The following is a 15861-nucleotide window of genomic DNA, read 5'->3' on the forward strand; positions in this document are numbered from 1 at the left end:
ACAATGAGTGCTTGGATCAACTTTCTTTCTTTCTACAATTCAAAAAACGTCCGTCTTAACAAGTCATTTAGTCTCATATTTAACCTATTTAGCTTATTTTTCATAAGCCAAGTGGAAAATTCTGCCAGTGAGGTGAGATAACTCCACTTGCTCACTCACTTGTTTCCAATACAGTTTCACTTGTTTCCAATACAGTTTCACTTGTTTCCAATACAGTTTCACTTGTTTTCAATACAGTTTCACTTGTTTCCAATGCAGTATCACTTGTTTCCAATACAGTTTCACTTATTTCCAATACAGTTTCCAATGCAGTTTCACTTGTTTCCAATACAGTTTCACTTGTTTCCAATGCAGTTTCACTTGTTTCCAATGCAGTATCACTTGTTTCCAATGCAGTATCACTTGTTTCCAATGCAGTATCACTTGTTTCCAATGCAGTATCACTTGTTTCCAATGCAGTATCACTTGTTTCCAATGCAGTATCACTTGTTTCCAATGCAGTATCACTTGTTTCCAATACAGTTTCACTTGTTTCCAATACAGTTTCACTTGTTTCCAATGCAGTTTCACTTGTTTCAGGAATTTTCTAGAAATGATGTCAATATATTCAAATAAATTCAGAATAAGGCAGATCACTGCACTTCTATCAAGAAAATGACATTTAATTCTACAAAATTATTTAAGCAAATTGATTTGCATTGGAAACAAGTGAAATGATCAAACCCCATTGGCAGATTTTTTCACTTATTTTAAGAAAATGACACTTTTAGGACTCAATAATAGAGTGACTTGTTAAGATGGAGTGTTTTGCAGTGTATCTTTGGAGGCTTACATAAGTGTCTGGTGAAACCTATCAGTTGTCCCTCCCTCCTCCTTGAAATGCTGTTCAGGTCTTTCTTTTTTCTTTTTTCTTTTAACCCTGGGTTTCTGTGTCTCATTGGCCTTCTCAAGGACGAGACCTCAGTCATATCACACACATCTCTCACCTTCTATTAGACCTTCTGCTTTCTTTGCTCTAGCACACACCCATACAGAAAGACACACACAGGGACAGTGGAAAAACAGCACAAAAACAGTATTTCATAGTGCAGATCAGTTTGTAATGGCACCGGGCTTCTGGTAGCGACTCACCGTGTGTGTGTGTGTGTGTGTGTGTGTGTGTGTGTGCTTGTCCACATTTGTGTGTAGTTTGATTTGCATTGTTATTGGTGCTGTGTTGTATACTATGAATGCCAATGTGTCACTATGCATATCAGCACAGCCTCTGCCTACATATTCTTCTCTCTCTTTCTCTCTCTCTCTCTCTCTCTCTCTCTCCTCTTTTTTTCCCCTTTCCTTGGCCCCCGTCCTTTCGAGGCCTCCCCTCTCCTCACTGCCTTCTCCATTTCAACCCATACCTGCAGTTTCCTCCCTCTGCGACTCTCCCAGCCAATCTCCATCACACCACGCATCGTCAGCGGGAAGGAGGGATGAAAAGAGAGAGGGAGGGATGAAACGAGGGAGGGAAGGAGGGAGGGAAAAAAGAGACAGAGATGGACTGGGAAAAAAAGAGGCATTAAGACTGAGGAGAGAGTAATGGAGGGAGGGAGGGAGGGAGGGAGAGCGAGCAAAGACTGACAGACACGCAGAGAAGAGAGCGAGTGAGAAAGGGAGAGAGCGAGGGAGGAAGAGAGATGGGTGAAGGAGAGCATAGCGGGAATAAAAGAGACAGATGAATAGATAGATGAAAGAATGTATGCATAGAGGGAAGGACAGGTGGGACACAGGGAAGAGGGAAGGTATGTGTGTGTGTGTGTGTGATGAAACTGACAGTAAGCATTGGGAGACAGAATGGCGAGTGACAAGCTCTGTAGGACTGAATTAGCACTCGTTCTGTCTCTCTCCATCTCTGTCTCTTTCTTCGTTTCCCTCCATGTATCTCTCCATCTCCCCGTCTCTCTCAGTCTCCGCTGCAAGGAACGGCCAACTCGTCTTTCTACCTCTTTCCAATGCCGTTTCACTCGTTCCAGGAACATTTGAAAGTGTTGCAGTGTCACACGTTCCAAGTGTTGTACATTGAATGAAAACACACGACTTTTGTGTGCTGCAGTGGATTACTAGTATTACAAAATCAATTCATCACTATGTGCCTTACGTATATATGAGGCAAAACATTACCTTGAAAACTGGCTGAATTAGAAAGTTTATAATGGTGTGTGTGTGTGTGTGTGTGTGTGTGTGTGTTTCTATGTGCATGTTTGCAGCAATGTTCCTGTCTATAATTTTAAGCAAACTTTTGAAATGTCACGAAAACCAAAATGCAAATCAGGTGTGTTTCCATCAGCTGGAGTCAAGCCAATAAATCAGCTTCCTGGACGTTAGAAAAAAACACCATCCACCAGAACGATGGAGAGTATTTGAAGAATTGATTAGTCCTGGGCAATTGTTTTCCATGCTAGATAACGTTGGTCATATTTCATGCTGTCTGAAAATGAAAACGAAAAGAAATGCACTTGGTAATGCTCTAATGAACCATCTAATGTGCATACAACCACAATGGCTGTCTTCTACGTGGGAGTGACAGTGTGTACGACTGGAAAGTTGTGGTGGACAGATATTTAACAGACTACATGTCAGAATGTCAAAAGCCACTTTTGAATTGTTGTGCAATGAGATTGAACAAAGTCTACAGTCATTATAAACAAATCAACAAAATTTTTCCCGGCTCAAGCAAGCTTAAAAGTTTTCTGCAATACTGAGTACATTTTAGTGAAATTTGCAATTTCCATGCAGCATTTCTTCTTTGATTCATCCTAATTTGCATGAAAATTAGGGAAGCACCGGCCGAAATTCACTCTCAATATGAGATCGGAGAATTTTGATATTTCTTTCTAAAGGGCGATAAGGAGAACCGATCGATGATGCCAACCCAAACCAACCAAAACAATAAAATTATATAATTCAGAATAGCCCAATGCTGAGCCTATTTCTGGAAGAAAATCAAGGACTGTCTTGAGGGAGTAGTTCACCCAAAACTGAACATCTGGTCATTATCTATTCACCCTCATAACACACAGTGAGTTAGCTAATGCAGCTCCATGTCGGCCTTCTGCCGGGGGTTTATTCTTTACAGTTCCAAAAAGTACAACAAACAGCTCCTGCAGCATAATCCAAATGTTCTGAAGCCAAACAATTGCACTGCGGATCCAAAAGTCCGATATTCACCTCATTATCTCCTTGCCGCACTTGTTCTGCACCGCCAACCGTAGCAGCAACCCGATGCTGCCTTCAAATGCTGTCGGAAATACTTTAATTTCAGGCAGAAAAAAATACTTGAATACATGTTGGCTACAAGTTGTAGCCTATTTACAACTGTTAAAGGCATACTGATCTAGATTTTCCACCTTGAAATAGCCTGAACTCATCCAAAAATGATCCTCCTCAATCATTACTTGTGGTTCATTGGTAGTGTGTGTCTCGAGAGTCTGCCTTCTGCCTGGATTTTCTTCTTTCTGAATGTTTGGCACGTTTCTGGCGTCAACCTTTTGGCAGCAGGTGTGTCCTGCAACCAAAACCACTGCTGAATCATTTTGTATCTAAAAGCTACGCTGCCTACGGTAGCGGTCCTGAACTCTAATACAGAGTAACTGGCGTTCTGGTCAGAGCGAGTTTGTGTCGTGTGTCGAGCTACCGTTGTTAGTGTAGCTTCTTTGTAGTAGAAAAGCTGATAGCTAAGCTAACCGGCACCTACCTGTCCAACAGGAAACAGGCCAACTCTATGTCGCTCTTCATCCCCATCCTCTCCCTCAATACTCGCCAACAGGTGAAACCCTGTCGTTTCACTGTCGTTTTGGAACAAGCCTTGTCTGCCTGGCGTTTCGCCAAACCAGCAAAATCCTACTCAGTATGCCTTTCAGATAATTTAGAAAAGACAATGATATTCAACAATCAGGCCCGTTACCAACATGTCTGTTCTATTTAATAGAATGAAATAGAATAATTTAGGGGGGAAAAAATTCAACTGCTATAGGCCTACTGCTGCTACCCGTTGTTATTGGCAGAGTATCAGCAGATACGGCTGGCAGAATATCGGAAGAATCCATCCCTAATTAAAATACAGCTAATGACACAAGATTCAGCCAGATTCTTGAAACAAGTTGATTTGCATTGGAAACAAGTAAAATGATCCCATTGGTAGATTTTTTAAGACTCATTATTACATTAAGTGAATTGTTGAGATGGCTATCTTCTGCGGTGCATCTCATCATCTCTCTCACTGGCTGTTTCTCTCCCTCTCATTCAGTCGCTCTGACATCCCAATTCAGCCTCTCCTCCTCCCCTGCTTTGTTCTGTCACTGTTCATCAGAGTCATTTATTTTTCCCTTTCACGTGGCAGAACATCTGTTTGGGAGTGTTGCACTTGGCCCCCTTGAGATGGAGTCAGATAAACTGGGCGGTAAGAAGCCCAGAAGCAGTTTCACCTCTTAGTCCGGGATAGGCTTGGGCCGATATTCGATATTATCTAATATTCTGATATTTTGTGAATATTTTTTCTAGTTATTATTGTCCCTCATGGTGAAATCAGGGGGAGGACTATGGCTCGGTTTCCTCCCGTTCGTCTGTCACATGCAATATCTCAGACACTCCTGATAAAATTTTGACAAACCACGAGGCAATGATGCATCCAACCACTGCTTTGCATGCTGCTGCTTTGGAACAGGTTTGCCGTTGCCTTGGTTTTGTTGGAGTTGCCTTGCACAGTAAGACAAAAGTGTTACAATACAAGCACAATTTTATATCAACTCAAATCGTGTCTCATCACAACACCTTTACAAAGTACAGCTTGAAGTGAATTGAAATAGATATAAGGTGTAAGGGCAAAAATAAAGCAAGGCGACACTGGGTTACACCAAAAGAGGTAACCTGATATAACCTGCACCCCTTGATTCTAGTTGATAACTATGATCACTATGATGTGGCTCAACTGACTGACTCCAGACTTCCCTAGAAAAAAAAAACAGATTGTGTCCTGTCCCACAGTGCATTTGTAAGTGATGATGTATCACTCTTTCTAAACATAAGATTGTGGGAGTTGTGTGAAGATTCACAGCTAAGGTGCGAAGCTTCATTGTTAAAGTTACATTTCCACAACAATAGAACTTTTTGCTTCCTTTAATTAATTAGATACGGCTCAGTAAAGACCAGGCAAGATGTGTAGAAAATGACTCTCTCAACTCTCAAGCCATTTCCAAATTATCGATGGGTCGATCGATTATTGATTGGTATGGATGGAAAATGATGCGAAAACATAAAATAAATGGGTCAAATATGGCCGGAGTTGTGCTTTATAAATAACTGACATTGTTGAACCTGGGGAGAAAAAATGTTACCGTCGTAGCGCTTATTTGCACTTCCACAGACCCAGCCTCAATCTTTCCTGATCATATTCCAGTGGATGTGTCAGCCAGGGGGTACAGCACACTACTCTGCACTTCAAACCTGTGCAATTTGAACTAGTTTCATAGTTCGAAAGGAATACAAGCCATTTTTTTTTTGTATTTCTGTCAGTAATGTTTTCACACCCCGATTTGTTTCCGGCTTCAGAGAGTTGAAGACCTGAAGACGTGGAAAAGAACAAATTGAACACAATGGTGTTTGTTCTTCTTGACGTGAAGGTGGTGCAAAATGATTTATGTTTCAGTCAACACAACTTAATGAGGGGTTGTTTTTGTCATGCGTGAAGTGTGTGTGTGTGTGTGTGTGTGTGTGTTAGTGTGTGAAAGATCATCTGAAGCCCAACTTAGTGCAGTGAAGTGCAGTCGTTTTGAAGAGCTGTTTTGATTTGGCAGGCGCTCTTGTCCCTATTTGTACATCAGATAAAGTCTGCATGGCGTTATGGTAATAATAATTAATAGTGATGAAAGTGAACGGAGAAAATTAGGCTTCAAGTCATCTGATATTATTAAAAGACATAAAAGAGAAGAGTGCTGCTTGGATGTGTATTTGCTTGAAAACAAGCAGGTGCTCCTCTGATCGGGCTCCGGCTTGGAAACAACAGGGAGCGGGTTCCTTTGTTGCCAGAAACTGTGCTCCGCTCAAAGCAAACTCCAGAACAAATCCCAGGCATTCTTCTGTAATGAAAATATTAAAATAACACAGTTTTGGATCCCATTGGTTCAATCCAACATTGTTGCTTCATACCTGACTCTCTTTGTCTGTCTGTCAGATGGTGACGGCTACCAGGACCACCTCCTCCCCGTGTGTCTGGACGAGGCCTGCCAGCGCAGCGCCATCTACCTGGCCAAGCCGGGCCAGAAACAGGTGAATACTATCAAAATATAAAACCTATCTGCTCTACTCTACGCTTTTATTCTCTACTCTTCTTTATTACACTACTCTGATCGAGTGTATGGAGCAGAGTTTGGTTCCCAAAGTGGGATCCCGGGACTCCCAGGGGTCCTTGATGCGGTTCCAGGGGGTTCCAGAGAGTTCCCAGCAAAATGAGGAATAGTTTGATTTCACTATAATTTAAATCACTAGAAATGATCCTAACTTCAACCCTTGTCATTTGGGGCCACCGATTGCCCCCGATTGCCCCCGATGGCTTTCAATGCTGAAGTGGCTTGGTCATATTTAGCCTTTAAAGGATAACGCTGGTGTTTTTAAATACATTTCTTATCGTCAACACATCCTATGAAAATAACCAAATCAACAATGCGTTTGCTCTACTCCCGTTACTTTCTGACTTCCCACATTTTTAGCCTTCAAACCGGAAGTCATCGGCTCCAATTGTAAGCTAAAAACCTTTAAATACAGCTCACAAAGACATAGTTTACATTTTAAAAATCGCTAACTGTTACCATAAAAAGTCAGGCTGTTGTAGTTATTACCAAATCAAATTCAAATGGAAACAAATTCTTCATTACATCAGGGACTATTTTCGGTGCTATGGAACTACTTTCCTGAGATGGAAAACGTGTTTACAGCCGGCTTATTAAGTTGTTTGAGGAAAAAGTCGGCTGAGAGCAGCAGCACGGCTCTTTGACGTGTTTTTAATCGTTTTTTTAATACAATGGAGTTCTATGGCTGCTGGGACATGAGGCTTTATTGGGCACCGGCTACATGGACGAGACTTGTTAGCAAAACAAATTCATTGCTGATTTTGTTATTTTCATAGGATTTGTTGACGGTAAGAAATGCATTAAAAAAACACCAGCCCTATCCTTTAATAGGCTAAAGCTAAATAAGAACAGGCGGCTGACAAAATGTTCAAAAAATAAACATTCAATTAAATGCATAAAACAATATCTTAACAATAAATTTGACTGTATGCCACTGTATGACACTTTTTGTCGATTAACTGTATGATTGTACTAGCAAGAGAAGTTTAAGAGTTGAATGTTTTTTTCCTCTATCCTGATTTTTATATTACAACTGCCAAATATCGTCTGCTCCACGGTATTCTACTTTACGCCACTGAACTCTAACATAACATCTGTCCTGCTCTCTGCATCACTCAGGCGTCGTCTATTCAAACTGGAACTCTAATCTGGCCAATGTGTCCGGCTCTCCTCCCCACCTTCCCTCCCTGAATAATCCGCCATGCCGCGCTTTTGTCTCTGTACCGCGCCACTCTATTTCAGGAAGGCACCAGCCACGTGGCTCGCAGCGGGAGGGCTCGCACTTAGAAAGACATCAGGACTGATCCGGTGGATTCCACTTTGTTCGCAGAGCCGAGGAAAATGCGCATGATGGATGTGCATGCTCACACACACACACACACACACACACACACATAGGCAGACACATCCGCAGATTAATGTACGCGCACACGAGCGAACGTGTAAGAAACGGCACAAGATATATATACGTGTGGACAAATACACACACACACACACAGACTTGCAGTTATGCTCATTTAAACGCACACACACACACACACCATCTCCACCACCACCTACGTACCATCTTGCATGAGTCTTTTCAGTCGCATCCTACCAGTTGGCTGTAGGCCCCCCCCCCCCCCCCCCCCCCCCTCCTCCTTTTCTTCCCTCCTCTGCCACCAGAGAACCAGCTTCTACTTTCTCTCTCCCTCATCCAAAATAGAAATATTACAGGCTTATCTGCATGTCCGCCCACACGCACACATGCTTACACAAAGACGCACACACACAGAGACACGCAGACGCACGCTCCCCGCGGACATGCCTCCTTTTGTTTGCCTGTCAGCCGCGGGAAAAAAAAATGATTGAAGGAAGAAGTGAAAGGAGGAGTGCGGAAGGAGGGGAGGGGAGGGGGGGATAGGGAGAGGATGAGTTATCGGCGCTGATGGATGAAGCGAACACATGTTGTCTTGTGCGTCGCTGTGTGTTTGAGAGACAGTCATCACTGTCAGAGAGAGGGACGGGACGAGAGAGAGAGAGAGAGAGAGAGAGAAGGGTGGGTGGAGTGAGGAGGATGCCAGAATATCTCTCATAAGCTTCTCTGCTTTCCTGAAATGGTGGTCATAATATATAATAATCATAATGAGAATAACCTTTATTTATAGAGCACTTATCAAAACAGGGTTACAGAGTGCCTCGCGAGGTAAATTAAAAGGTGTGCAATGAATCTAAAAAGCCTGAATAATAAATAAAGAAGAAAAGAGAGTAGAATACCAAAGGGCAACACGCACAATGCAATGTATATGTTTGTCTACACCATACTATCGATCTAATCAGTTCATTATTTTTGGCAGTGTAAACACTCTGAGCTGTAATTATGCTTGCTGATCTCACATCACGTGCATGCGTGTCGATGTGTGTGTCGGTGTGTGTTGCTGCTCCCCAGCCATGCTAATGGAGCAGCTAGTCAATAGAAGTCTTCTCCAGTGGGACCCGTCCACCGACAGTGACACAGAAAATGGAGGGTGGAGAGGAGGGAGAGAGGGAGGAAAGAAACAAGTAAGGGATGCAGCAAGGGGGGAGGATGGAGTTGGGGGGGGGGGGGGGGGGGGGGATGGAGAAAAGGGAAAGGATGAAGGGAGAGAGTGATGGCAGAAGGAAAGGAGGGAACGAAGGAGGCAGGAAAGAAGAGAGAAAGATACAGAGGAAGGGAAAGCAGGGAGGAAGGATGGAGAATGGGGGAAAGAAGAGTGTTAAGTGATAGAGGTAGATATTGAGGAAGGGAGAGAGGAAAGAAAAGAGACAGGGACAGAAGAGGGGTAAAGTAGAGAGGGAGAGAGACAGGGAGGGAGGAAGGAAGGAAAGGAGTAGGGAAAAGAAAACAGACAGGGACAGAAGAGGGGTGAAGGAGAGAGGGAAAGAGACAGGGAGGAAGGAAGGAATGGAGTGAGGAAAGAAAAGAGACAGGGACAGAGGAGGGGTGAAGTAGAGAGGGAAAGAGACAGGGAGGAAGGAAGGAATGGAGTGAGGAAAGAAAAGAGACAGGGACAGAGGAGGGTGAAGTAGAGAGGGAAAGAGACAGGGAGGAAGGAAGGAATGGAGTGAGGAAAGAAAAGAGACAGGGACAGAGGAGGGTGAAGCAGAGCGACAGGGAGGGAGGAAGGGAGGAAAGACGTGGAGAAAGAAAAGAGACAGGGACAGAGGAGGGGTGAAGTAGAGAGGGAGAGAAAAGTGTTGTGCAGTGCTTTGTGCACAGGACAGACATGATGACACGCCTTCGGGTGTGCATGGAATTCAAGCTGAGCCAAAACTAGTGTGTGTGTTTGTGTGTGTGTGTGTTTGTGTGTTTGTGTGTGTGTGTGTGTGTGTGTGTGTGTGTGTGTGTGTGTGGGTGTAGTAGAGCTACCACGTCCTCCTCCTCCAAACAGCAATTGATTCCTTCCCATGGTCTCGGCCGTAGCTCTGCCTCTACCTCTGCAGCAGCTCCAGGCCATTAGTCTCCATGTTGCGAGGAGCAGCAGGGAGCCTCCAACATCTCTCCGCTTCCATTCTCTGTCCTTACAGACACACACATTGATCACATTTACTGTTCTTTGGACCTCCCTTTTGTCCTTGTTTTTCGCCTTTTGAAATGGCAAAAATAAAATGTGAATTAGGTATTTCCATCGACTGGGTTGAAGCGAATAACGTCAGACACATCCACAAGAAAAATGGAAAGAGTCAAGAATGGATTAGTATTGGACAAGTTGTTAGTGTTCTTTTGTGTCCGCTAATGTTGGTCATATTTCATGCTGCACTGCAAAAAATGTCCATCTTCACAAGTCATTTAGTCTATTATTGAGTCCTAAAATAGTGGTTTTCTTAAAGGGATGGTCAATCTTGTTAAAAATGTAATTTTTCTTATTTAGAATCAATCTTGAGTTCTATGTTCAAGTGAACAAATCTGCCAAATCATGAGATCAGATAATTTCACTTGATTCCAATTCAAATCAATTTGTGTCATTTCCTTGATGGTAGTGCAGTGATCTGCCTTATTCTGACTTGTTTCAAGATATTGACACTCATTTCTAGAAAATTCCTGAAACAAGTGAAACTGTATTGGAAGCAAGTGGACTTATCTCACCTCATTGGCAGAATTTTTCTTTTGGTTTACAAAAAGTAAGATTGGAAAGCTGAATATGAGACTAAATGACTTGTTAAGATGGACTTTTTTGCAGTGTGGCTGTAGATGAAAACAGAGAAATGCACTTTGTAATATTCTAATGCACCAACTAATGGCCATACTACGACAGAGGCTTATACATGGGATTAACAACACATATGATACACACATACAGTCTCCCAAGCCACTTATCAACTGTAGTGCTATGCGGCTGAATCAAGCCTACGTCATTATTTATTCAACAAATGCATCTCCATCTCTATATCTTGCATAATTTCTTTAGTGGGAAACTTTAGTGGCACAAAAACGTTTTGTGATATTCAAGAAACAAAATTAGCTTTTTCCATTAAGCTTTTCTAATTTGATGACCTTATAATTTGCATGAAAATGCTTTGGTAGAAACCCAACTTGTGTGTATGTGTGTGTGTGTGCATCGTTGTATGTGTGTTTCTGCTCTAATTACCCCCCTTCCAAGCACACAGACACACAAACACACATGTACCGCCCCTATGAAGACAGTGCCAGCTGCCTGCTGTTGTTGCCCAGACAGTGTAAGGGCGCCCAGTGTGAGCCAGACACCCTCGTCCCAGTCATCCCAGTCATCCGGTCAGTCAGTGGTCAAAGAGGTGACTCTGACAGCAGGTAGCAGCCCCTCCCACCCCGCCCAGCTGACATGTGGACATATGGTCTCACTCCATCTCTGGCTCTGACTCTGTCTGACTGTCATATGCTGGGGACACACTACGACCCCATTAACACCTGGTATTAAAATGCAAACTGGATCAGGATAAGGGAAAAGCATGTTTTATAAATGCACACAGCTCGCATTTCGATTGGAATGTGATTGGATGTGTGAGACCACCTCCGGAGGTGATCGGATCTCAGCCGATCACCACCTGTCAGGCAGGTGGAAATGCAATCCGTACAGCATTAATGAGAAAGTATTCACACACAGGGTAGAAAAATCATCACTGCAGGTAGAACCATCATCACCATGGATAGAAACGTCATTGCCACAGGTAGAAACGTCATTGCCACAGGTAGAAACCCCATCGCCACAGGTAGAAACGTCATGGCCACAGGTAGAAATGTCATTGCCACAGGTAGAAACCCCATCGCCACAGGTAGAAACGTCATGGCCACAGGTAGAAATGTCATTGCCACAGGTAGACACATCATTGCCACAGGTAGACACATCATTGCCACAGGTAGACACATCATTGCCACAGGTAGAAACATCATTGCCACAGGTAGAACATCATGGCCACAGGTAGAAATGTCATTGCCACAGGTAGAACATCATTGCCACAGGTAGACACATCATTGCCACAGGTAGAAACATCATTGCCACAGGTAGAACATCATGGCCACAGGTAGAAACCCCATCGCCACAGGTAGAACATCATGGCCACAGATAGAACATCATGGCCACAGGTAGAACATCATTGCCACAGGTAGAAACATCATTGCCACAGGTAGAACATCATTGCCACAGATAGAAACATCAAGGCCACAGGTAGAACATCATGGCCACAGGTAGAAACGTCATGGCCATAGGTAGAACATCATTGCCACAGGTAGAAACGTCATGGCCATAGGTAGAAACGTCATGGCCACAGGTAGAAACGTCATGGCCACAGGTAGAACATCATCTCCACAGGTAGAACATCATGGCCACAGGTAGAACATCATGGCCACAGGTAGAAACATCATGGCCACAGGTAGAAACGTCATGGCCACAGGTAGAAACATCATGGCCACAGGTAGAAACGTCATGGCCACAGGTAGAACATCATCTCCACAGGTAGAAACGTCATGGCCACAGGTAGAAACGTCATGGCCACAGGTAGAACATCATTGCCACAGGTAGAAACCCCATCGCCACAGGTAGAAACGTCATCACTGTAGATAGAGATGTCATCATCACAAGTAGACACATCATCACTTAAACATCATCACCGTTGGATGGGACGTCATCACCAGAGGGGCGTCATATGTCATTTGCATCTGGTGCGTTTGGGCCCCGAACCTTTCCATGGCAAAGGAAAAGTTAGCACAGACAGTAACATCGCCTCTGGTGACCCTACACTTGCCATGTTTGTTTTTGTTAGATAGACAGACTTGCCACCTCCCCCTGCTCAGCATAGTGCATTCAAAAAATGAGATCAGACAAAACACAAGCAAGAAGCAGACAGAATGCAAACAACAACGCACATAAATACCAGGTGTAAATGCAAAGGGCGTGATCAGATAGTTCATTATCTGGATAGCATATCCAGATGCAGATCACATTTTATTGCCAGCAGTAAATGAGATCTACATGACTGAACAGACAGACATCAGACACTTCACAACCAGCATTTACATATTTATTTTATTTTGCGTCGTAAGGGTGCACACACTTGATGACCAGTTGGACTTGGAGAACACACACACTATCAGAGTTCCCATGCAACGCAACCCTTCTCATTCTTATACAAATCACAAACTCTTGCATTACTACATGGAGGTTGAGCATTTTTCTTTCCACACTTGTATTTTTTTTGCTTCCCTTGCCCTAGCTCACACTACAGGAGGACGTCAAGACTTTTCTATATGTGAGTTGTCAAAATAGAACATGTTTGAACGAACGGTGATTGACCTGACTGGATGATATTAAAGTCCTTAAGCCGCACACACTTACAAGATCATCTGTACAACCTCAAACTAGCATTGACTCAGTCTGAGTCTCATCTTGAAAATCAGTTGTGAAGGCCAAATCGTGGCTATAGTCAACCTAAAATCACATAGCATGTCATGATCCTTACTGTCTGTCATTCTTACTGTCTGGCTGGTTAGGCATGTCCCATCTCTCTCTTTCTCTCTCCTCCATTTAAATCTCTGCTTATATATATCTCTCCTCTCTGCATTAATCTATTTTTTGCATTATTAGTAAAACGGTATACATTCTCTCTCTCTCTCTCTCTCTCTCTCTCTCTCTCTCTCTCTCTCTCTCTCTCTCTCTCTCTCTCTCTCTCTCTCTCTCTATCTATCTATCTCATTTCTTCCTTAGAGTTCAAATTCCCACTTGCTACTTGCTGCTCAGATTGAAAAAGAAGTTTTTAATATAGTACAACTGGGCCTGGACATTTCAGTATAATTATTGACAGAAAACCCCCAGCTCCTTTTTATTCCATTAAATTAAAGCCTGATCCAACAGCACTGAATCACCTCTGGTTGCGGCTTAGATCTTAGGAGAAAAGAATCTGAGAATTGATATATATCCTTGCCTATACCCCGATGATCATATATGCATCCATAATCACAGTTACAATCACTCACAATTGCATATGATCACAGCACCTCCAGTCTAACTTCCACTTAGCCATCTGGCTATGTGCTGCAAGATCTCCCCACCCTCTCCTCTACTGTTCTGTCCCACGCTGTCTTTCATTGCCAGTCCTAATGTGATGAGCAATAGAGTTATTATATCGCTGGGATCATAAAAGCCACCGCTTCATTACACGCCTGTTTTTTTTTATCGCCTCCGACGGCCTTGTTTTCTGACGATGTAACAGCACCTCCCCTTGTCACCCCGTCAGCCCCACCGCCGCCTCCCCACCCGCCTCCTACCTCCACCCCAGGCCGCCCGCATTTTAATTTCTTGGCCTAATGAAGCGGGAGCTCCCTCCGCCAAGTGGAATCAATGGGAGTTTGCGAGCGCGCCATCGCTTTTCACTTTAGTCATAAGCAAAGCCGGGGGAGCGGTTTTATGTGCCGCGCGTGTCTGCGTTTGTGCCCTTTCTGTTTTCTGAATGCGTTTCGGTGTGTACACTCGCCTGTTTTTGGATGCTTCACCCTGTGTGTGTGTGTGTGTGTGTGTGTGTGTGTGTGTGTGTGTGTGTGTGTGTGTGTGTGCACATCACCACGTCAAGCTGTTTGTACGTGCTCTGCGTTTTCCACCAGATTGATAAAAAGCCATTTGTATGCGTGATGCCTCCCCTCACTACCATCAAAGGTATCACATTACCTCGCAACCACAAATGCCATCATCGTCTCCTTCTCCATTAACTGGGTCATTTGGATCTCTGCTCCAGCACACACACACACACACACACACACACACACACAGAGAGAGAGAGCGAGAGAGAGCCAGCCACGCACACACGCAATTGGGTGTTAATATGTTGACATTTCAACCAGCGAATGTCAGTATTGAGTTATTTAGACTTAGGAGCGCTCTATCCGAACGGGAGGAGGCTGGGCCACAGATTAATGTATAGAGACAGACACTTGACATTATTCAAATACTCTGCTATATTTAGTGATTAAATGTCAAAACTTCCCCAGCCACTCGGAAAGATTAACTGCACCGCGATTTATTTAAGCAGCTCCTCTGTCAGGTAGGCTGTTCACTGCTGTTTCTCAAAGGAAAAAAAACGATTTGATTAGATTAGAAAACACTTTAATATCCTCACCGAGGCAGTGCGTGCCCCATATGATTTCCCCCAAATGCCCCACAAAATAGTGCTGAGCAATAACAGCTAAACACGGGGGGGGGGGGGGACCTTGTTTTATCGTGTTCAGGGAAAGAGGGAATGGGAGAAGCTGCACAAATACTCGATCGGAAAATAATTTTCTCATGACTTTCACGTCTGCTTATGCTCCTCATGATATCTCCTTACGAATTCTTTCATCATGGGCTTTTGTTGCGCCATGTGTTAACAGTGCAGTGTGATAACCACATATTAATGCCAATAAGCAACGTTTACGAGGCACAATCAAGCTCTTAGCCAGGAATCGTAATAATGCTAAAAATGACGAGGGGCCAGCCATGATGAGTGAAATGTTTGATTAATGCGTCACTTAACAGATGTGTTTAATTAATTACTGATAATGCAGACCGGATCTCGCTGTTGGACTCCTGCTTGATTAAGCATCTGTCTGTCAGTGCGTATGAGTGGATGCATACGTACTTGCATATGCATATCCGTGCATCTGTGTGTGTGTGTGTGTGTGTGTGTGTGTGTGTGTGTGTGTGTGTGTGTGTGTGTGTGTGTGCGTGCGTGTGCTATGCTCAGATTGATTGGGGTAATCAGAGCCCGCTGTGAAGCCATAGCACCAGAATACCTGATGTGTGTCTGTCTTTTTTACTTATCACACCCCCCTCCTAACCCTATCTGTCTCTTGCTCTCTCTTTGTACCTTTATCCACGATTCCACTAAACTACACAGATTTTCTTTATTTTTCTGCATGTTCTCGTCCTCTACTCTTTGCTTTTCTTCCCTCCTTCCACTGTGCCTCTCCTTCCCCCCCTCTTCTCCCATGCGGCGTGTGTAATGACCCGTTTACCTATAG

The 15861-nt window shown here is 43.7% G+C and overlaps 1 protein-coding gene across 3 annotated transcripts in view; it reads left to right on the top strand.

Annotated features, from left to right (window-relative positions):
* The window catches only part of itfg1 (integrin alpha FG-GAP repeat containing 1), a 151222-nt gene that overhangs the window by 49062 nt on the left and 86299 nt on the right, over window positions 1-15861 (top strand). For all 3 annotated transcript variants that reach the window (XR_013507247.1, XR_013507249.1, XM_078289071.1), the window contains exon 9: window positions 6206-6300. Coding sequence is in view for 1 of the 3 variants with exons in the window: in XM_078289071.1 (XP_078145197.1) it covers window positions 6206-6300 (95 nt within the window). In the remaining 2 variants the exon portion in view is untranslated. The remainder of the gene's footprint in view (window positions 1-6205; window positions 6301-15861) is intronic.

The sequence above is a fragment of the Centroberyx gerrardi genome, chromosome 1 (genome assembly GCF_048128805.1).
Source record: "Centroberyx gerrardi isolate f3 chromosome 1, fCenGer3.hap1.cur.20231027, whole genome shotgun sequence".
In the NCBI taxonomy this organism is placed as follows: Eukaryota; Metazoa; Chordata; class Actinopteri; order Beryciformes; family Berycidae; genus Centroberyx; species Centroberyx gerrardi.